Source organism: Pholis gunnellus, assembly GCF_910591455.1.
Source record: "Pholis gunnellus genome assembly, chromosome: 14".
NCBI classification, from domain to species: domain Eukaryota; kingdom Metazoa; phylum Chordata; class Actinopteri; order Perciformes; family Pholidae; genus Pholis; species Pholis gunnellus.
Genome location: NC_136541.1, coordinates 15,301,578 through 15,325,720, shown reverse-complemented (window position 1 = coordinate 15,325,720; position 24,143 = coordinate 15,301,578). Strand labels below are relative to the sequence as shown.

The following is a 24,143-nucleotide window of genomic DNA, read 5'->3' as shown; positions in this document are numbered from 1 at the left end:
TTCTGTTGGTCCCTCAAGGCCTGTTTTACATCATGAAAACAAACCGTCGGAAAGAAGAGAAGCTCCGGTCTCAGACCATTCGAAAGGGCAGATGAGTAAACAATGTTCAGAAGTGTTTATTTTGGGCACTGAAACACTGGGCTGTGGTCTTTTAGAGCCCAGGTGGCACATTAATGCCTGCTCCCCAACAGGACAGTTGGGCTTATTTATCAGTCTGTGAGTCCACCTTTAGCAGTGGCCACAACTCAGACAGTCCCTTTGAGTACTTCATGTATGTGCATGTAAGACACTCTGGCGATAATGCACATCATGACGTTGCAGAAATGTACTTGTCCACGTGAGTAAAAAGAAATAGAAGTATTATCAGATATATTTCTGTCAGATTTACGAGGGTGACTCAAAAAAGGTGTTGAGTTAGAAAAATCCCAAACTCTCTCTGGATCGTCATGGAAACGGAATTATTGACGTCAGTTTGTGCAACAATGTCAACAGCTTGAACAGACTATTTATTGACGCACAGTTTTGCAGCAATGGCATTGTTGTTGCATGTCAACACAAGCAAATCTATGCGAGTACGACTTTATTAATCAGGAAAACAAGTCGAACCAAAAGCAGCCACCAAATCAATTAAATATTTTCATAGTTACTGACAAAATTGTCGTTTTGTATTTCATTGTCTTAAATGTGCACGATGAAAACAAGGTGACCAGACTTTTTTCCGCTATAAAAAGCTGAAATGATCTGGCTCCCTTTTTGCTTTGCTACATTTGAGCCTTGCTGTTCTCTGACGATATTGTCCAGGAAGCACACTAATTGGGGTAGCTAGTATCATCTTGCCCCTGCTGATTGCCAGAGCTGTTAAAAAGGTATACAATGAATTGCCCATACTGAACCAAATAAATTGATATGTGCTCATCGTCCAAATTACCTGACATCTCGCACTGGTTGTTGTGATTGCGCCGTTAAAATAGAGCCCTGACTTTGTTGTGATACAGTACATGTCGCGAAGAGCATTGGAGCTGCTTGGAGACGATGTTTTGCTCCTATCACTTAAGTGAAAGCAACATGTATGTAAAGCCAACCAAATCTGACAGGCACAGCTAAATGAACACAAGCTGAGAGACTGTAAGTAACGTTCTCAACAAATTAAATCCTATGGCGAATTGAAACAGCCAAAGGCTGCAGTAATAGTCTGCAGCTCATTGGTTAAGTGGCCGTCACATCTGATTTCTTGTGCCATCCCTGCATGTGTGGAGCTCGGTTGTAATTGGGACGAAAGGGTGTGACGACTTGTTCGCACCTAAACCAGGTTTCTTTTCTTTTTCTATCACCGTTGTAAGAATACATTGTTACAGACAGTGCCGGCATGAATACACAGAAAGAGATAGTTTAGGCGTGTGTGTTTGTGTCACGTGCGTTTTTCACATGAAAAGACTTGCATTGCTTTTCCCAGCGATGCAAGTTTTAGGGCATGTATGTGATGAACGACACAGAGGATGCACGCGGTGTGAGTAACATTTGAAGTGCTATAGTGCAGTCCCCAAGAGGAAAAGTGGTGCCATCTCCCTCATATGGCCTGTTCCTACCAGCAAACACCCTTTTTTCGCTGTATTTTCCCTCCGCATACAATACATCTGGTAGCATCCAAAGACCAAGTTATGTGCCATATGACCATATAGTGTATCTGGAGCACTAGCTGTCCCCTTAGCCAGACCATAATAATCACACTATGGGGGGCCACGCCCTTCCTGTCACTGACCTCTCTGTTGTTGAGGCGCCAAGCCGAGGTCGCAGCAGTAGCAGTGCCTTTCCCTCACCCCTGTGTTTTCTGCCGCTTTGTCCCAGCTCCCCAGGGCTATCCCACGTGGCTTCGCTGCAACAATGATTAATTGTGTCAGTGTTGACTGAAGTAACTATCTGCCCTAAGCCCACGGTAATGGGGAAACTCAAGTGCTGCGTCATAATATGCTTCAAAGTGTATAAGCATGCTTGTTGTCATATTTTTCTCATGGGTAAAAAGAGAAGAGGAAAGGAAGTAGAGTGTGTTAGGGAGCTGAGTAATTCTTCAAAGGGTTTCTAGAATTGAGCGGATTTCTTTTTTTTTTTCACAGTAGTCATGGTTTTAGAAGTGGGTCAGTTAAACTCCTCTTTTAATGATAAAGGTCAGGCTTTATGGAGGATGAATTGGAACCAGATCAGCTCTGCAGGGCAGCCACACTTAACCCAAGCAGCACTGACTGAGGGCTTTGGCGAGCTTCTGCTTTATCGGCAGTGTCTGGTGTCTGACACGAAAGAACTGCCTCTGAGCAGCTGCACGGACACAGTCTCGGCTAAGCAAAATTACACACTGCCGTTAGAGCAGATTTGATCTCTTAGGAATTGTGCTCCAAATGCGTGAGGCTGAACAAGCCACTTTTCTACAACCTAATACGAAGCCACCACTCAGGCAAAACAATTATTTTATTATTTCTTGATTTCTTTCTGAATAGCGTCTTTGAGGTTCTGCTCCAGCTGTGGGCTATGAGGGAGTGAATGGGAGCGTGAATCTCCAGAGCCACTTGGATAAGAATACTCCATGCAACACTGCATTTAGCTAAATAACCAATGTTTGATAGACACAAACTTTTCGCTGTGTGATCTCTCTGGGTGTGAATGGAATAAATTAGCATTCCAATTGTGCTGAAGATGGAGAAGAAAAGGAGAAAACGACTAGTTGCTCTTCACAACAACACTTTATTACGGGGTTGTAAATTGACTAAATTGACTTAACAGCAGGCGGATTCATGAAGCTGTTTTGTTTTTTACAAGCCATGCGTTATTTTGCTCATAGCATCATGACGGCTTACCTTACGATTTGTCTAATATGAAATGGATCTAGCTTTAACAGGATATGATCCTAGTCAAAGTAACATTTGTGTTACATCTTCTCTCTGTGTGCCTTCAGGCGTCCCATCCAGCCCGAGGAATGTGATCTCCATCGTGAACGAAACGTCTGTGATCCTGGAGTGGCATTCTCCCCGGGAGACGGGCGGCCGCGATGACGTTGTCTACAACATCGTGTGCAAAAAGTGCCGGGCTGACCGGCGCTCCTGCTCCCACTGTGACGACAATGTGGACTTCGTCCCTCGACAGCTGGGTCTGACTGACACCAGGGTGTTCATCAGCAACCTGTGGGCTCACACGCTCTATAGCTTTGAAATACAAGCTGTCAATGGAGTGAGCAATAAGAGCCCGTACCCTGCCCAGCATGTCTCCATAGACATCACCACCAACCAGGCTGGTAAGTGGCTGCTTCGGCTACGTCTCGTGATGATGGGGCGGTGGCATTGATGAGGATGATGACTATCTTTTGTTATCCATTTCAAATAGCAAATCTCAAATTTGCCACGTTATTATTATTATTATTATTATTATTATTATGTGAATCATTTCACTATAAAAGATCATCATCTTGCACAATTTCAATTTCAGAGTCTTAATCCACGGCATAGCCGACCTGGCCGCTACGGTTACTCGTCGCTCCGCCGTGGATAGAGACTTTAAGGCTTGGAGCGTGGGGCCAGCTGGTTTAGTGAAAGCTATTCATACATGCTCTCTTTCTCGGCCTTTCTTCCCTGAATCACAGTAATGGCTTTCCCTTTTGAAAACATGATGGAGGAGTTCAGACTCAGACCCAAGACACAGCATGTTACATTTTCCAGGACAAGCGCAATTTACTGCACCATCTCTAGTTCCTTTGTGGTTTATTTACACATCAAATCCGATGACGTAAATAGCCCCAGTTTGCCTTTATCTTTGGCCATTCCAGAAATTCTTGCTTTTTAACACCGCTAAAGGTAATCGTCCTTCAACAAACAACGCATGAGTCATTTATGAAACCCCTTAAATGTTTTGAAGTTCACATCTGGAGGTTGCAGGCTGGTGCTTCACTGACTGACGCGTCTTTTTGTTGTTTTTCTGTGGTATTTGTTTAATGAGACTTTGTTTTGAGAGCAATGCCGCACAGCAAGTCAGTACTTCTCTCTTCACGGGAGGCTACACCCCAGTTGAAACCTGTCTGTAAATCTACAGATTTATACACCGACGCTGCAGTCTGAATTCACAAAAACAGCAAGAGAATTGATCTTATTTAATTCTGCCCCTTTCATAAATCTCAGCATTAGGCGGGATCTCAAAAGCCGTCATTTCTTGTTGCACTTGTTGCCCGCTTTTCTAAGCTTAGCAGGCAACAACAATTTACACCTTTTGGTGTTGTATAACAGCTATCCGGCTTGCACTCTGCTCACTGTTCAATACTTTAATGTCAGACTGAAGTGAAAGAGGTCGACCCAAGACAGAGGCTGTTGTTTTCAGGCTGACATTTTCTTCACTCCTGCTCTCCCTCCTTGTCTGTCTCCCTGTATGTTTGTGTTTGTGTACATGTGTGTGCATCCTTCTGACTTTGCCTGTGATGGATCTGAGCCTAGCCAATGGAAATGACCTTCATCCTCTTATCTTTCTCTCTCTTTCTCCCTGCCTGTCTCTCTGAATGTTTATGTGTGCTCATCCTCTAAATGTGGCCGACGGGACCGGAGCCCATCCGATGGAAATGACAGGTCGAAGATGTTGTCTTTGCCGGTCCTTTTTGCTACAGCGTTTTTCATGCTCTTGTAGAATTTTTACTTTGCACACAGAGGCACCTATCAGGGGACAAGTATTGACCACGTGAAACATCTCTTAGTTTTTCTGTGCTTCTGTGGATGTGGCGGACCGTGAATGTCACAGCGTAAGCTTGTGGGACCTAATAACGGACATGAAGTGGAGTTACAGTGTGGTGAAAGATAGGGATGCACCAATCTAACTCTTCCAGTCCTGACACCAACACCAGGGTATCGATCCGATACCAGTGTGTAATTAAGAAGCTGTGTGCCTCACTGTGTGGAAGTGACTGGGACCATTTTTGTTTCTGTAAGGAAACATCGGGCTTGACTTAAACATTGCTTTCCTCACTTTGTAAATCAAAATGTAACAAATAAACACATAGACATGAATGTACTTAATTGTTATTTATCATTAAAATAATAAATAGTACACAAACAACTTGGTGAATAAAGGAATTACAATCCAAATGTAACCCTTTTTAATGCCCAACACATTTGTCAAAATTTAAACAAAATTTAAGATTCCAGTATTTTTTTTGTATACAAACATATAATTGAAATGAATAGATCAGACCCATTATCCCCACTGATATCCAGTCAATGGCAGTGCATCCCTAGTGAAAAGCAGGATACTGTTGGTTAAGTTCACCTTTTGGTGGCCATGCACTCTGTGTTATATTCTCTATGCAGTCCAACCTAATGACAAATATACCTAATGTCAAATGAATTCAGAATTATTGATGCACATTTCTACTTTAATTGTGGAATGAACTTACTTCACCTTTATCCCAAAGACCAGTGACATTGGAATTGCTTTATCCAGGTCCCTTTTGTATAGGAGTACATTTGAAATTAAATCTGGCCCAGTTGGTGGAGAGGGCATACCGTATTTGATTACGATGACTCTCAGAAGAATGTAATGACCAACTGAACTGGTCTTTGTCTGAGAATGAGTCAGGGGGGGAGGGGGAGGGAAGACGGGTCGGGATGAAGAAAGGGACCCGCATTTTTCTTTTTCTTTGACCAGACTGTGACAGTGAAGGAGAGGAAAATGAGGGAGTAAATAGGTCTGATTACCATGGTGGCCTAATGGTGCTGACTGTCCCCATTTGACAGGCTAATAGCACACTTGACAGATAGATGTAGAAGAAGCAATGCTCAGGCCTATTGTTGAAGTCTGCTGCAGTAATGAGGTGTCTGCCAGTAATCTGCCAGGCCTATGTCCAGCCCTTTGTGGCCCCTTTGTAGCCAGGTAATTGCAGTGTTCCTAGTTTCGACAGGGGGTTTCATTGGCAGGCCACTGAAAAGGCAGAAGTATCCAGAAGGGATTCGTGTTGATATTAATGCACTTTAAACACTAAAAGATGAGACACTCTTTAAAATGTAGGGCTGTATTGTTGACGGTTCATGAAGAGTGCAGTAAGGTTTACAGCATTTTTTAAGAAATTCTCTCGTCCGTTCATTTGTTATTTTTATCCACTGCGCCCTTGCATGATGCAATGTCTGGAGAGGTGGCGTAACAATATGCAAGTACCATGTATAATAGGAGAGGTGTATTTAGAGTCTGGAGGACCATGGAAATTCCCAATGCGATAACAGTCATCATACATACAATGGGGTCATCGCAACAATCTACCCAATAAATTGTAATTGTTGCAAATGGTTAGTAATGTGAAAGAACAACAAATGTAATCCAAATGAAGCCAGGGTGTTGGTGCCCATACTGTATATGAATAAAACCTTCTCTTCATCTCCTCATTAAAGCAGCGAAATGCCAACATTACAACCAAAACCCAGATGAAAAGAACTTGATTGCTTCAGCATCAGAATGACAACTTCAGCACTTAACTGTATAACAAAAGCAAAGGACGGTACTGTTTGAACTAAACAGACGCACATTAAACAACCCTAATTCCACATGATGTCCTCTCTATGCCAGAGCCAGGACTGGCAGTAGAATACACAGATTTCTTTGTTTATGTGACACAGTCATGTTTATGCGCATCTGGGATCGCACAGGTGCACACATAATCACGACATGAAAGTTTATTTTGTCCATTGAATGTTGTCATTGCACTTCTAATTTAGATTAGAATTAGTTATCAGAAACACGTCGCTCTGGAAAGCTATGGTTTTGGACTCTTAAATAATGGATGTGCATCATGGAAGTGTGCATAAGAGCTCACACGTTCACAAAACGTAATGGAGTGATCATTTTTGCCTGCAAGAATGTGGCACGGTTAAAGGTGCTGCTCACAGTCTCCTCTAAGTGCCTCTTGGCCATTTTTGTCAAGTGCTGTTGTGCTCGGCACAGCTGTTAAAAAGGTTTGAGATGAGTAAAATGATTGCTTAGCTGATAATGATTAATCAACATACCCTTTTGTTTATCTTCCATTTCACCCATCCTTTTTGCAAACAACATGCACGGATGTGCCTCGGCTTAATATGGAAGTAAATTGCTAGTGCGTTTATATATGCACTCATTTCCTGTGCTACATGGAGAAGCGATTGCGGTTCTCACTGTGAACGTGTCCCAAAAATGAGGGCCTGTAATATCAATCACATGCACGCACCCCTCTGTTTAAAAAGGACGACTTCACTAATGTTCAATCTTATGTCAATTTACTGTCCGTATAGTGACTGGCTTATCCACAGCAAACAACATTCACCCAATAGCACACCAGAACCTACAGCTGCAGTCTGCGGTTAAGCAGAAGCAAGAAAATATGTGTTTAATAAATGTGTTCTGTAGTTTCAAAGTCTCACAGTTCTGTCTGGTTCAAATAATGACAAGAGGCCTTCATACCAAAAATAAGCCTTTCTTGCTCAAAATCACATCATCATGCTCAAAAGCACATTATCGGGGCCTGGGTTTGTGGGATTAAATAGAGCTTTCCCATGAGATTTAGTCTGTTGACAAAGGTAATGGTACAATATTACCCTTCTAGTACTAGAAGTATGTCAACCTAGGGGAGAACTGATTGGTGAAGTGGTCCTTTATTTCAGATTACCCAGGAAAGATAAAGTTTGTTTGTCTCAATGGAGTCTTTGGCTTTTCAACTTGACATGGCTTTCGTGTGAGCTGTCGTGAGATTAAGGAAAACCAAGAGACCACCTGGAAAAGAGTAAGGCAGCAGTCATTATAGGGGTTGTGGTGTAAATTGGCCATGAGGAGACAAAGGTGAGAGGAGGAAAAGTGGACCAGGAGGAGGAGAGGAGGGAATAATGGAGGTGAGGAGGAAGTTGAAGGGATTTAGTGTGAATCACCGAAGAGACCATTTAACTGCCCTCGATCCCAGTGTGCGTCTGGGAGGAATGACTGATCAATAGTGTGATTTAGGAGTTCATTCACTGCCTGTGCTCTCCAGGAGATGCACACACACGCGCACACACACACACACACACACACACGCACACACAGATACAGACATACAAAGACTATATACGGTGCCCTCTTAGGTGATCATTCACACCTGGTCTGAATTTAGTGATCTTTATCTAGCTATTGAACCATAGCCATTTTTCTCTCTCTTTGTGAAATATTGTGGTTTAATTTTAAGGGTAGGACACACTCTCTGCATTCAGTGAATTTATGAAATTGCTAAATTACCACAATGATAAACATACAGTAGTCAGGTTGTGGATAAAAAGTAGTACTGGTGAAAACTACAGACAAGCCATTCATGATTTCTTGTGTAATCCATCCTGGACACTTAACTTACACCCATTACTGATTCAGACGGTGAGTGGATTTTCCATCTTTTACACATTTTACATCTCCTTTCTACTCTGGGTGGTTATGCGAGGGTGGTTTGATGAACAATATACATGAAAAAAAGTCAATAAATCTCGTGACTGGTGCTATCGTTTTCAACAAATGCCTGATGCTCAACAGTCCTCTGGTCTTACTGGCACAGCCTCCTTGACCTAGATTATGTGCCAACAGTCCCTCAGACCACCGAATGCCAACTATATCTACAAACAATCCTTCTCCACTTAGCTGCTCTGTTTGGAGAGCTACTCCCACAGAAATGCAAACACCTCTTTCCCCGGGCCTTCTTTGGGCAAGTACGACCGGGTGGGTTGCATTCAAGATACTACGATGTTATGCGCGAGACTGAAATCCAAACAACCGGATGAAATAAGGAGATCTGCGTTCTGTGGGGTTCTAAAATCAGATGAGATGTTAGGCAAACATGTCTGTGGAGGGTATTCCAGACACTACTCATTATGTCTTTACAGTTTACAGCTTACAAAGTCTTTCCATTTGTTTTTTGGGGGTTTGACTTTTTTTTCCCTTTCACTGTTGCTTCCATGTATCAGAGCTAGGGTGTCCATCATCTTAGACAGTTCTTCAGGCTCTCTCAGAGTGCTGTTTTCATTTCATGTGATGCCTGTTCTCATAAATGTTGGATCCCGTCCCTGGACCCAAAAAGAGTGGTATTAGCTGCAGGCAAAACTAAAAGTGTGGTCTTGAATGCTACTGAGCCTGCTCATCAATTCTGATGTCTTAACATAGTGTATTAAGTGATGTTAGGAAGTGTGTGTGTGTGTGTGTGTGTTTGTAGCTATGTGAAAGTAAGCTTATGCAGTGTACAAGTCCTTTTTTTAATAACACAGAGCTCCGTTCAGAATCCTCCGCGTTTAATGTGATTTTGAAAATAATTCCAACCATGGTTCCTTGACAGAAATCCATGGTGCTGAACTGATCCCTCTTTATGATGTTTGAGAGAGGCCCATTACCATGTAGTCATGGCTGGCTTGGCCGTCTGAGCCCCTACTAATAGGGAGGGTAGTAGTTAAACCTATGCCTTTTGACAGAGGCACAGCACATGACTATAGGCTGCTCTCCTCATCTGAGACACTGAGCCCCTATTAGGAGGCTGCGTGGTTCAATGGTGTGCCAGCATCTTAAAGCACTACAGAGAAAGAGCGACTTGGCTGGAACTCATGGTTGTGCGTGTGGCCATATGTACGTCTGCTTTTTTTCTTGTTGTTGAACGGGAATTTGGTCCAAGATCAGCTGAACAAATATAGTGCAACTTTCTGTCCAATCAGTCCACCGAGAGTCACTGAGGCAGAGCAGGACATTCCAGCTGGGAATTTAGAATTGAAAGCTGTGCTGCATGAGGAACACAGGCGGCCCGTCTGCAGTCCGTCTTTCCCAGGAATCTCACAACGAGAGAGGAGACGCAGTGAAGAGGGAGAGAGAGAGAGAGAGAGAGTCAGAGATGATAGATAATTATTTTGGGGTGTAACTAGAATTTGTTCATTTGGGGAAACATAAGAGTTTAGGGAGCTTTACCCATACAAAAGACTAAAAGTAAGGATATCGCTGTACGAGTTTTTGATCATTCTTTATATTTGTCACTAATGAGTCCCCTAACTTTATGGAAGTGCACTAATAAAACACTGGAGTGCACTAGTAGGATGTAGAACAGCATGTTTGATATGCTGACTGACCCCTCTCCATATGAATGATGGGGACTGCACACTGATGTAACAATAATGAAAACAGAGGCTCAGGTCTGAGCCAGACATGTAAAATGATGCCCCAGCTCATCTGTATTCCAAAGTAGATTAATCGTACAAAGGTAAAGAAGCTTTTATTCTTTCATCACTTTCTTTCAAACCCTCTCTCACCTTTTTCTCTCCGTCTCTCCTCTCCTTCTCTCTCACTTTCTCTCTGTCTCCGTCAGACACGGGGAGGCTTTGACTTTGATTAATGGTGAGCCAAGCTCTGCATTAAAAGCCAGGGGCAGCGAGTGGGGCCAGATAAAAGTGGAGCACAGGAGCAAGGGATGGGAGGGATGGAGGGAGGAGAGAGAGAGAGGAGTGCAGGACACAGTCACCAATCACTGTCAGCATCATCGTCCCAGGGTGACAGTGGGGGACGCAATGGAGGGGACAGCGGTGCTTCATTGGGCTGAACCTCACCCTGATACAGGCACAGCACATTGTCTCTGACAGGCTCTTCCCACATAGGCTACTAGGACACACAGAGACACAGACTGAACATGTGCACACGCTCTTTATTTCTCCCTCCTGATTTTCCTCTCAAACACGGTCACTGTGCGTCCAGTGGGACACGGCAGTGAGAAAGGTTTTTCATATATTTATAGGCAGTGTTGGAAAGGTAGAATTTGGAAGAAATCAATCCAGAATGTACACTTGCTAGCCTAATATGGCCGACTAAATTGCCATTGCATTAAACGTCATTAAGTTTGACATTGTGTTTGTGTTGGCTAGGGTTAACTTTGCCTCTGCTGACATATGATATATTCCCGTCTTTGTCATTTTCAGTTGGCTTAGAAACTTTCGTAGCACTCACTAAGTTGTTGGTTGAAAGAACAAACATCGCATGAGTTGTGGGGGTTGCTCTGGCACAGGAAGACGATGTCTCAGTCTTTTAACCCACCCACAAAGCTCTGATTGACTCGGTTGTTTCTCCAAATTGGGTTAAAAGCCCTCAATAAACACAACCCCAGACCCTTTTGAAGGTGAGATGAGGGCCGTGATTCATGGGTCTCAACCCAGGCTACATACACTAGCAAAGGTTTAATCACTAGACACTTTGAAACATACAAAACAAATTCTCTGGTAAAAAATTGATGTTATTCTGTCTGTGCGCCTGAATGCACGAATTGAGTTGGGACCAGGACTCGGGTCTGGGGCTGTGGTAATACCTCTCCCTCTCAGTCCCCTTTTTCCACTGCAGGAATTTCTGTGTGGAGTGCCCCTCCCCTGGGTCTGTCAGGAACAGTGTGTGCCTGTGGCCGGTAATTGATAATGCGGCCCAGGCAGCCCTAGCCCTGGTCAGTGGAGCGTGAACCATCCTGAGAGGCTGAGAGGCAGAGAGGCTGAAGTGCACCGAGGTGAAGCTTAGCCCTCACACTCTCAGTCTAGGGTGAGAGAAAGAGAGGGAGGGAGGGAGGGAGAAAGGGAGGGAAAGCAGGAGGTGAGAGCCAAGGGAGGCATGTAACAGAATCCATTTGCAGTGACGAGATAAACAGAGCTTATTCATTTGTTGACAGTTGCATTTTAGGTAATCATCTGCAACTTAAATCATCTACTTCCCCAAATCACAGATGTAGAATAAGCCGTCTTTTGTACAAAACACAATTTACAACAACAACCCCACTGAGTGAAACGTTCAGGGGCTTTTCTCCTCACAGAACTCCTTTTGACCATCGAGTGGTTAATCTAGGGTGAAGTACAGCGAGAGGAAAATAAATAGAATGAGCATTAAGGAGTCTGATGGAAAAAAAAAAAAATGGAAAAAAGATCATTTAGTGGTGAGAGGGTGCTATTTGCAGCCTTTTGAATCGAGGAGTTATTCACAAAATGGTGGAGTGGAGACCAGGTGGAGCGATGACTAGGCCTCAGCAGCGAGCAGGCCGAGAGCCAAGAGGCTGATGGGCACAAAATGAAGAGCATGGGCTTGTGTTGGGCTGTATTTATGCCTGCAGACATGGTGGGGGGGGGATTCGTTTCCAGCTCTGTATACAAGCACCAGGGCTTTGAACTTAATATGAGCAGAATCAGTTTTCAATCAAACATACTTGTACGTTCACAAGCTGTTTTGATGAGTATGTTTGGTTGGATTCATATTTGAACCTTGAAACTAAATTAGAGTTTATCTTAGCACCTTGGAAGAGTTTGTGATCATACAGTAGATTTTGGGGCATATTCACACGCGGCATTAAAGAGATTAATTTGTACATAAAAGCTAAGTAATTTGTATTTTTGTTATATAAACTTTATTTATGTTATGTCTCTATGTTAGATTGATTCATTCATAAATAGTATTCTACCAAAAGAACCTGAAACCAGCAAGCAATAATCAAATTTAAATCATTTAAAAAAACAAACATCCTACACTCAAAAATGAATCTGCTTCATCAGGACTGTGCATGCGATTTGATCAGTTTGTATTGACAGTGCTGGCAACATGATTAAACAGCTGTGCAACTGTCATCAAATTCGGATTCAAATGTTGCTCTGCACTGATTGGTGCATGCAAGTGCGAGCCATAACATTTTTTTCAACTGAGCCCGTCCACCTCAAACCGGTAAGAAGAGCAGAGAGGAAAACACAATACAGAAATCTCCGAAGTGCAATAACTACACCTGTTTTGAAAATATTGTGTTCATGTAGGACCACACCGGTCAGAAGATGATGAAGAAATAAATTCGCAGGGCCTTTAAATCCACTGAAAAATCCTCTGCTACACAGCAAATGGTGCATTTGAACAACAATTGAACAGTGGTTTGTTTAGAACAAATAGAGGGAAACAAAACGGGACAATTAGCATAACCAATGAAAAGACAAAATACACCCAAAACCTTTTACTTGATTATCGGGGATCAAAATGAGCCCTGGGAAGTGTATGATAACATGAACTGTGCCGATTTTTCGAAACTCAGTCACCAGCTACTGCCCAAGCCAGCACTGTCTGTGACATTTAGAAATGTGTCAGTGAGCCCCTAGATTACACATATTAACACAACAAATAGATGCAGAAAAAGTGAATATCAGCACCAGGGAAATGTACTTTTACCTCGCAGAGGAGACAGTCTGAGCTACCCTGATGCAACTGTCAGCAGTGACAATATTTCCGCAGATTTGTTAAATGTCAACAGTGTGGAAATCTGCCACGGTATCATAGCAAAGAGACAGGGGGATGGACTCTGCAATGGCACGAGATACCTATTCTGATGGTAAATTAAGCTCTTATTACAGACCTGTAGTCCAGATAACAGATAAGAAGTAAAAAAAAAAAAAATGTTCAGCTCATCAGATGCTGTTACAGTTCTTGTTACATCTGAGTAATAAATATCCAGTGTTTCAACAGGGTGTGGTATTTGTGACTTCAATCAGTGAAGGCAGTTCTACTCAGGCTTCTGTCTAACTGAAATTTAAAGATGTGAAATCATACACAGAAACAAGCGCTCACACAATCAATTTTGTGTCATTTTTGTGTCATTTTTATCAAGTTGATGTCTGGATCAGCAAATCAGATAAGCCACTCCCCTTCATGTTAGATTTGCTCATTTCATTTTAACGTACATTCCTGAACATGTCTAACCGAATGGCTCCTGAATGAGAGCAACTTAATTTGACCCTCTACATGCTATTCTGATGAATACATTTTTGTTACACTGGGCATTAAACTGTTAAATTAGATGCATGTATTCTAGGTAGTTGTGCTGGTGCACAATCATGGTATAACTGTAACACAAAAGTCCAGTTCAGCTATTTCTGTGGCCGCATGAATTACTTGAAACAAGCAGTTACAGAACATTAGGGAATGACTTATATTCAGACATCATTATCTAGAAATGACTTGTTTTCTTTCCTGCCATAATACAATTTTACAAAAACCAATGGCGATTATTATTAGACATTACTACGTCATGTTGTTTAGTATTACCATTTGTAGACCTTTGGAACTTAATTCCTGCTCTTCTAATCTGCCCAAGTAGCCAAAATGATTCAGTCCAAAAGCGGACTAAATCCTACATGATTGGTTGCTGGACTCACGCCGGACTCGTGGTGACTGACCATTCTGGCGCAAAGGTAGCCGGAGTCCTGCTAACTAGAGCTGACATTCAGCCCAAGTCCACACCCTCAAATCTTTCCCAAATCTGCCAGCCTTATTTTGGCCAAAGCCAGCACATATTTTGTCCTGCAGTGCCAGAATATGGCTGAGTAAAGCTCTGATTGGCTCTGCTGGCTACCTGGGTACTGATGAGAGTGGCAGTTGCTTAAACTCGGATTCTGTGCTGATTACTGGTAGCTAATGATGGTTCGTTCTGGGTACACACATTGGATGATATGTATTGCAATTGTGCACTAATTGTAGAATGCGCACCGTCATCCTTGGAAGTCTTAGTGTGGATAATGTACCAACTATAACTATCTGTCATAGAACATAGCCTGCTTGATGTATACGGCTGGGTGTTTTTCTTTAACAACAGTTTGGGTTGGTATATCTGTAATAATCAGTGCTTTTCTAGAAATGTATTGATTTTGTGTTACTCTCTCTGTCCCCTACAGCTCCCTCCATAGTTCCCATCATGCACCAGATCAGCTCCACAATGAATAGCTTCACACTGTCCTGGCCACAACCAGAACAGCCCAATGGCATTATTCTGGACTATGAACTGCGCTTCTACGAAAAGGTAAGATGAGTGTGTGTTTAAATGCATAAATGTACATGTTTATATCCTATGCATATAATTTATTTGTGTGAAGTGCCAGCTCTTGTGTTGTCTCCTACTCTGCACATGCATAGCAAACTGCATGTAGAGCACCCCAAGACTCCCCTGGGTTGATAATATGTTCTTTCACTGTGTTCACTCCATCTCACCCACTGTGCTTTGGTTTCTGCTGCTGATGAAGTAAATAGGTTGACCTCTGCTCCAGGCCCACTCTGCACAGTGCAGCAACTTGTCCTGTTGTGAAAATGCATTGCGTCTGGGGGGAGGGGAGGGGGGGGTCACATCGACCCGTCTGCACACACACAATACGTCTGCTTTATTAAGTCGCTGGCCCTACCCCACAGCGCCACTGCTGCTCCAGTATTGACCTGTAGGCTTTTCCCAAGGCCTTGGACATAATCGGAGACTCTAGCTTTTTGTTTGGGCCCTTGTTTGTCCTCCTAAAGCTGATCGATAGTTATAGCAAGGTTGGTCATGCACTTTTTTTTTTTTTTCACACGTCTTTGTCATCTTAAGCTAAGACTTTTGTTGTTGCACCTTCACCCATGTTCTGCTCTCCAAGTAAAAGACAAAAATCAATATAGTTTTATAAATGTTTTTCTTTTTCTGTTGAGTTATTTATTTCCCACAAACTCATTTTGGCTGAGGTTCGTGGATCAATATTCACAGCTCCACCTGAGAATAGTGTTTGTCACATTTAGCATTTTCTATCAGGGAGAACAACAATCATGTTTTTAAATTATGTTTGCCGTTGGAAACTCAGTTATCCAATAATAGCTGCATTGCTTGCTGTTTCCCCCTCTGGCATGGCACAGGTCATGAAATAGAATCCGATTGCCATTGCCTGGAGAAACCTTATCTGCCAGACAGCTTAGTGTCGTGTAAATAACACTCATACAGCCTCCCATTAGCTCATGAATATCAATGAAACCAAATCCTGTTGATGTTTATGTAGCATGCCTTCTCACAAAAAGATGAGCGCGGCGTAATCACAAATTACTGAATTAACAAGGACAAGATTGCTAATTGCACTGGGATGATTCAGGTGACAGAAAGGTTGCGCTTTACGCTGTCTACCTCTGTCTCAATGTGCCTTTCTATCCCCCTGTACGTGTGTCTATCTAGAAAATGTACCACCATGTGAGTTTGAGTAAGACACATAAGATGAGTCAGAGTGATTGCTTTGTTACACCAGGCTGTGGAGATGAGATTGCCACATTGGCGGTCCTCCCTCGACACTCTGTATTTTGGATCTGACAAGGCTTTTTATAGGCACTAAACATACTTTTCCTCAGCCAGCCACTGCTGTCCAAAGTGCCACTGCTGATGTGTTTTTTGTGCCTGATTAAGCAGCAACCCTCAGAAGCAAAACAAAACAAAACAGATGGTGGCATATCTAATGCCATGTGTGTAATTTCCATACCGGTTGAAATGCATTACACACGCGCATGATGAATCGTCGGCGCAAATTCTCAGTGTCACACATGTTGGCTCGGGTTGCTGTACATGCATGTTTGACCTCCTTGTTGCATGTGTTGAGAAGCCGGGAACTAAATTGCATTCCTTCGAGGTCAGTTCTGCCAGCTCTCCATTGATTCTCTGAATGCTTGAGAGGTCCAGAACATCTGGAAGTTTCATGCAGCCGTATAGTGATGATGTGGCCTTTTAGTCATAAAAGGCAATTATGGAGGGATGCCTCTCGCCATATCTATCACAGACTCCCAGCTTTACCCATTGCTATGTGTAACTTATAGGCCGGATAAAGGAATATATATAATGGCCTTGCTATTCTCACCTTCTTTTTTTTATGCATCTCACTGATGCTTGCATTAATCTGAGAGCAGTCACACTGTTATGGTTCTGGAGTTGATTGTCTCAGCGTGCCTGGCACAGCCCGCTAGTCTTTAGCACAGCAGAGAGCCTTCTCTCTACAAACTCTTAACAGGAAGCTCCCTATACCCATTTACAAGAGCCACTTCTCCAGCAGCATGGCATCGTCACACTCTGCATTGAGTAACACCTCAGGGTAATCATAAAAGAACATTCAACTTTTTGTCTTTTTACAACCTTTGCTTAATGTTGTAGTTTTACCCGTCAACCTGATAATATATTTTGCACAACTATTATTCTAGACGCACATACAAAATGTAAGTCATTTTGTATTTTTCGTAAGGCTTTTGTTGTGGCTTGATTTGACAGTTCAAAGTAGAGAGTAACTAATAAAATATGAAGTTTTCCTGGGATCAAGGTCCACTGATAGTTTTGAACTATGGACATTGTGCTTACATGGTTGTGTGATCTTGACTGTCGGGCACCCTATTGGGACGTAAGCATGGATGTATTAAGAAGAACTGGATGCCATGTTTCAAGATATTCACTCTAACAAATGTTGTTCACCAGGCACATGAATGGCACACAAATATTGTAATTAATACAGCGTTCTTATTTGGGCCAGTGTTTATCACATGACCTGCAATTCCATCGGTGGCCACTACCCTAAAAAAAGCTCTGTTCCTTCACACAACTTCACAGTTTTGTCTATTGGCCTGGATTGAGACCAACAACAGCCCTTTTGCAAGAGACTGCATGTTGGTACCATTGAGATAAAGAGATACAATCCAAGAAGTCTAGTTTGAGTAACAGTCTAAGGTGTTTAAAGGCTTATCAGAGTAGAAACATCTTTTAGCTTGTGATGACCTCCCCCTCTCGCTCTCTCTCTCGCTCTCTTGCTTTCTCTCACTTTACGACCACAAAAAACAAGTATTGTTTATCGATCTCCTACAATACTTTCAATACTGCTGACAGCGCTGAAACACGCATCCTACACACAACAAGCAGTGCTGTCCAAAACAAAATTGTTGACAAATAATGCACATGGTAGGAAGATGTCAAATTGCACCGCAGCAGTCAGTGGGAGTGGGAGACGGTGACCTGTATCGTTTGGCTCTTTTTACATACAAGTCTTGCATCAACAAAAAAAAAACTGATGCACTTCAGGCTTTTATTCATATAAATCAGTTTTCAAAAGTTACCTGGGCCCCCGTTACAAACCCGCTTCCGCGGCCAATGACATGACGAAAAGGGATGGTAATGATTTAAATAGAATGCATTTTGACAGTTTCACCTGAAGGCTGTAGCGAGTGCTGAAGGCTGTTCTCTCAATAGGCTTCACACCCTTTTTCAACCCACCATCTCATTGCAAAGTAAGTGGTCCTGGGACTCCGTAAATTGGGAAGCAAGACGAAGTAAATGACATGTTTTCAGAGGAAAAGTAGAATCCCATGCTCACGCTCTCTCCATTTTTCTCAAACCATTTTTCCTCTGGTTGCCTGAAAATTTGGGGAGGGTGGAAATAACTCAGCATAGCGTAGGTCAGGCCTTCCATTAAGGCTGGAGCAGAGCACAGCCACTGGCTCTGAGTACTGATGGCTCTGTGTGTATTGCTGTCAGAGCGAGGGTGTGTGCATGTGTGCGGGAGCTTCTGTCAGTGTTTGTGTGTGAGTGCCAGCAGTAGTTCAGGTGCATCCATTCTGGATGACAGTAGTACTGTCATGCTGCAATATGATCCAAGTTTACAGCATGTCACCAGGATCTGCAGCACACTGACCATAGCACCATCTGCATTTTTGGCACTCTGAAATCCCCCTTGTACTTTACATACAATAAGCTATTCCTCAGAAGAGACGCCAGGAGTAAATATGTATTCTTCTTCTCTACCTGCCAGCCTTCAGAGTCGACCACAGCACTTTTGTATACACACACAGATGTTGTAAAGACGAGATTTTGAATGGAACCCGTGACAGGCAGTACTTGTGCAGCACTCCCTCCCTCCCCAGCAAGGGTATTCACATTTCCTCCCTCTGACTCCCTTCTTCTCTCCCTCTTTGTTTGCCCCCAACCCCGCTCACTCAGGCCTCTTTGTCAGTCTCCAGGTGAACGAAATGCATTCAAAGAGCCATCTAAGAAGGAGAAAAAAATAGAAAAACGAACTGAAAGCACTGAGGCAAATACATTTGACTTCAAATTATACCGTAGATAAGGTGATCTCATCTCTCTCTTAGTATGCTCACTAATGTTTAGCGTATAGCTTTGCAGAATTAATTGTGTGGTGATATCGTTTGTTTTGGCATTATTTTAGTTTCTTTATTTCCCAAAACGATTAACAGTCTTGAATGGTCTTTAATATCAGATATGATCACAATTGTATTTCCATTTAAACTTACTACAATTTTTTTAGATTAGAATTCTTGAGGCAATGGTAATTATTTGCATTTTGTAATAAAACCCATCTCGTCCCTGAGATTTTAATTGTTAGCCCATATCTCTCCCCCTTTCTTTTCTTCTTGCCTTTTGACCGTAGGCAATACATTTAAATTTGAAACATTAATGGGGGATGTCACTTATGTCTTTCATTTCCAATTTACAAACATAATAGTAGAATGTTCTACCTCAAACACTCCCCTCGCTCCCTTTCCCGTTGTGTGAGTGTGGTGTCTGCAGTCGTGCATGTGTGTGAGCATGTGCAGAGGACACAGGGTATCCACAATGACTGTCTTTGTGCCAAGTGGGCATGCTGTCCCCACATGCACACACACACATACACACACACACACACACACACACACACACACACACACACACACACACACACACGCACATGTCATATAAAGTCAGGTTTATTTTTATAGCCTAATAGAAGTATCGGCAGTTACAAAAAATAAATTGGAAGTTTTAACAAGAAAAAAATACGAGTATCGGACTTCCAGCAATACGTTTGTTATGGATCCAGTGCTAGCGTGTTACATCCAGTAAATTTAGTCAATCCTTTAAAATGGGTCCAATTAAATATGTCAACATTAGCCCAGTATCTGTTGTCAATGTGGCTCCAAGTAGGTAGGTAGTTTGAGTATGTTATTGCACCTCTTGGCTATAAACAATATGTATTAGGAAGAGCATTCTGGCTAAGTTTGTGTCAGTGATTTTACTGAATGCTGCAAAGACCAAACTCCCCGCGGCACTTCCTGTCTGTCACTCCTGGCAATGCTTTTGATTGGCTGCTCTGCCATCTGCCTTCCCACCTAAAACTCTGTCTTTATTTAGCAAGTTAGGGTGTGGTCCTCATAATCCCCATTTGACTGGCAGCAGGAGAGGACCTCACGTGGCTGGAAGTCCCTCCTGGCATGGCCTTTTATTGGCTATCCCCGAACCTGCTGGAGTGCCAAATGCCACCTCATTTTATAAGTGGCAGATGTGGATGTGTGTGTGTGTGTGTGTGTGTGTGTATCTGTCTCATAATCCCTATTTGACTGGCAGCATGAAAGGGCCATTCCTAGCTGGTGCTCCCTCAAGGGATTCTCCCCCATTGGCTGATTGCCATCTGTCTGCTCACCTCTTTTCCATACAAACTCAACAGATGGGGGTGTGGTCCGGAGAAATACAGGAAGACTGATAGCAGCAATAGGCAATTCCGGACCCCAAGTGGTCCACTCATCCAGATGAATAGGCGACTATGGCTCCAGTCTCTCACGGGGCTTCGTGTCTTCTGCAGCTCTTTCAAACGTACAAGCTGCCTCTTTAAATTCCAGTTTCAGAATGTTCAGAGTATTTGTATGCTGCACATTGCCGATATGATAGATTGTGGGAACTAATGGACAAAAGGTCTGTGAGATGATTAAACTCTCTAACCCAGTTACATCCAGCATTCCGTTTGTAAACATCGCTTTCCTCCCGGAGATAGAATGAAAGCCTGTCGGTGCGATGCTCTCCTATTCCAAGCCCAAACATTTGTCTTCATCAAGCCCAGTGTCCAATAAGAGCTAATGTGATAGCACAAATCATTATGTGGGGTTGCTCCGTCTGCTCAATGATGGAGCAACCGGAATGATTCAATTACACCAATCAGATTGGATAATGATTTCGACGTGGGTTGCTTCTGCCTGGAGTTTCTTATCGCTTCCTGCCATCATCTTCACCCCCACCTTGCTTCCTCGCTGCATATCTACCTTTTCCACTCCACACTGTTGTCAACTCAGATTTGTTGTTCATAGTTTCTCAGAGCGGCCATACATGTATTATAAGATGTAGTTCAGCATACAATAGTGTGTTTACCAAGCTTTAAAAAAATAGCCTGCCGCTATTTACACTGTTTTACTGACACAGGGAATTTTGCCCCTTCGCTGTCCGCTGCCCCCCCCCCCCCGCCCGCCCTCTCTATAGTATGTCTGCATCTAGCTATCAGCAGCCTGCAGTGGTGGGTGTAGTGTAGGTGCAGTCTTATTTTCTGGCTGTCATATTCACTCTGGGTTATGGGAAGGTGACAGGCCTGAGTAATTACTGATCCCCCATATCAGATACCTCCAGCAAACCCCAAACTACACTGCAGCAGACTGCCTGACTGGCTCTCTTGAGCCAGCAGAGAGAAAGACAGAGATACAGCATCTGGAGATCAGGTTCCATGGTCATTTACATAATGGGTGGCTATATGTATGCATACATACATGCATGTGGAAATACAACTTATAGTTATTCAAATGCAAAACAGAGCATATATACGAAAAAGGGCAAATACCTTGAATGTTAAAATAAACAGCAGTTGCACCAAGCATTTTTATAGCATTCCCTTTAATGAAATGTGTTCTATTGGTGGAACTGGCCTTCCATCACATTCAAAAAGCAGCTTACTTGCCTCATAAAGCATGTCTGAAGAGACACATATGTAATGCTATTTTATGACTGTTCAGAAGTAGCTATTGCTCTTTGTAATTAGAGAAAGAATTTGAGAAAAAATAAAAAGAGAAATGATTGCCTTTAATTACTATATTGTGTAGGTGTGTTACTGTACGAATTGGACTTGCAGAGTGCATGTGTGAATGTTGGGCTTGTGTGTATTTTAATGTGTGAATACTTGCTGCAGTGTTGTGTATTTGAAGTTCAAACTGACCAAAGCCTTATTAATAACAACCAAATGGGCGCGTAAGACCTCATTTTAAAGAGAGGTCATTACTCTGTCTTTAAAAAAAAATTTATTCTTCTCTACGATCTGCTATTTTCATCCGTCCTCTGTCCATGTTGTTTACCAAAAGTTGATCCTGTTTATCTGATTTAGAACAACTACAATACACAGCCTAAACTGATTTCCTCCACATTTGGCTCACTTGTTCCATACTATTTCCATACAACACAAGATGAGTCTGTTTGTTGGCTCACTGTCAAACCCCTGCCACTACTGCTACCACTGGATCTTGTTTTCCCAGTGTTTTCTCAACTGTGTGGTTAAACACCTTCCCGTTGACATCTCCGCTGTAAGTCATCTCTAACCTGTTCCCCGTGTGTTCACTGCTCCTTTTAGGACCATGCCGAGATTAACTCCACCATCCTGCGAAGCCAAACTAACACTGCACGCGTGGAGGGCCTCAGGCCGGGTACAGTCTACGTGGTACAGGTGCGGGCAAGGACTGTGGCTGGCTTTGGCAAATACAGCAGCAAGATGTGCTTCCAAACCCTCACAGATGGTAAGGATTGTCGAGCCAGGAGAAACAGCTCTCTCTGCCTCTCCCTGTGCGTCTCTGTCTCTCTGTCACCCATACACACACACACACACACACACACACCCTAACTCTTTCTTACACTCTTGTCACTCTTTGTATTTGTTGTTGCATTATTATTAGTAGGGGAATTGGAGGGGAACTGTGATTTTGGATTGCACTTCTAGTTCTTCGGCTAAATTAATTTCAGGTTTCAGTGTGTGTGTGTGTGTGTGGGTGCTTCGCATATGTAGAACTCTGAGTGTCTTTTGTGTGCGCTTCTAACTGTGCTTGATCCAAAATGCTTAGCTAATTGGTTTTTCACCCAGCCCTTCTGTTGCTGGAGAGCCGTCCCAGAATGCATAGCTGTGATTAGTAGTTGATGAGATTAATTTTTTTGCCATGGGGGGGGCTGGATTGTTGGAGAGGGAAGGGGATGAAGAGGAGCTGTAACACCTGCTACACTGGCAAGGTTGTGGAACTAAGTGTATTAGTGTAAGTGCAAGGAGGTTGTTGGTAGTGGTGTTGTTGTATATCACAACAGTAATATCGGTGCTAGAGTGAACAAAGCATGATTCGGTGTGGATGGATTCAACAAATCACTGGATAACATTCAGAAGATTTGCCAAAGCGCATGCTTCACTGTGCCTTGCTGGACTACTTCACGACCTTGCACGTGTGGCCGTAGCTCAAAATATGAAGAAGAAAAAAAACAGGAAAGACGTTTTTCACATTGTGCTGCATTAATGAAGATGTTAATGATGATTGAGAGGGTGATGATCTTGAGGGAGGAGAAGATGGAATGATGATGACGGTGATCATGAAGGCTATTTACAAGCACAGAGCAGATGTAGTGGCACCTTTGCATCGCCCTCGCCCACAAATTATCGTTCTCTCAAACACACGAAGATGCACACGCGTTTGCACCCGCTCGCACAAACACTGTTTACAGTTCATCCGTTGGCTCGCTGCCATAGCACGACATTTGTCAAGGCAATTAGCAGCAGATGCTAGAGAACTGCTGACAATCACACCCACGGCTCCACCTCTGCAGGTTTCCCCCTTCCCCTGTCACGCCGCTTCACTGTATCAGGAAGCGACCACCTCGCCACTCAACGGCTGCTCTCCCGCCTTGTCTTTTCTCAAAACACATAATCCCTTTTGTTTATCTGTCGGCACGTTTTCATATGCCGCCAAAAGGTGTCTCTTTGCCACCTCTAGACACAAACACGCATACTCGCGAGCGGTGAGGACTTGATTGACAGGTGTGATGAAAGAAAATGATTGGTCCATCAGTAGGGTTATTGATGTCACAATTCTCCAGTTCTCTAATAGGCTGAGGCTCTGCTAACTAACTGATTGTAATCGGAGCCTATTTTCTTCTGAAGGTAGCTGTCAGATAGATGTCATATATATATATATATATATATATATATATAGCTGTGTGGCTCTCAGGGAAAATCACCAATCACCATTCCCATATGGGTGAAGGGGAGATTTATCTAGACCTCTCACGCCTAATGTGCATCAAAAGAGAACAGGAAGACCGCCTGAAAACTTGAGAAGCCGGAACATCATACACACTGTTTGCTTTAAAAGTACTTAAATAAATGTGCAAGTTAAAAGAGTGAGCAATTCCTGTCACATTGAGTTTCCCAGCTCTCACACTGCTTCGAAAATGCATTAGTTCTCCCTTTATCACTTTAATCCAATAGGCCCATTCTACACGGGGGATTGGATTTAGAAGCTGCTGATTT

General features: G+C 43.0%; 1 protein-coding gene across 2 annotated transcripts in view; it reads left to right on the top strand.

The window, feature by feature from the left end:
* ephb1 (EPH receptor B1) overlaps nucleotides 1-24,143 on the top strand; it is a gene marked incomplete at both ends in the record, with an annotated part of 137,100 nt that overhangs the window by 87,870 nt on the left and 25,087 nt on the right. For both annotated transcript variants that reach the window (XM_079173575.1, XM_079173576.1), the window contains 3 exons: nucleotides 2,945-3,280; nucleotides 14,700-14,824; nucleotides 22,212-22,374. In XM_079173575.1, coding sequence (XP_079029701.1) covers nucleotides 2,945-3,280; nucleotides 14,700-14,824; nucleotides 22,212-22,374 — 624 coding nt within the window. The remainder of the gene's footprint in view (nucleotides 1-2,944; nucleotides 3,281-14,699; nucleotides 14,825-22,211; nucleotides 22,375-24,143) is intronic.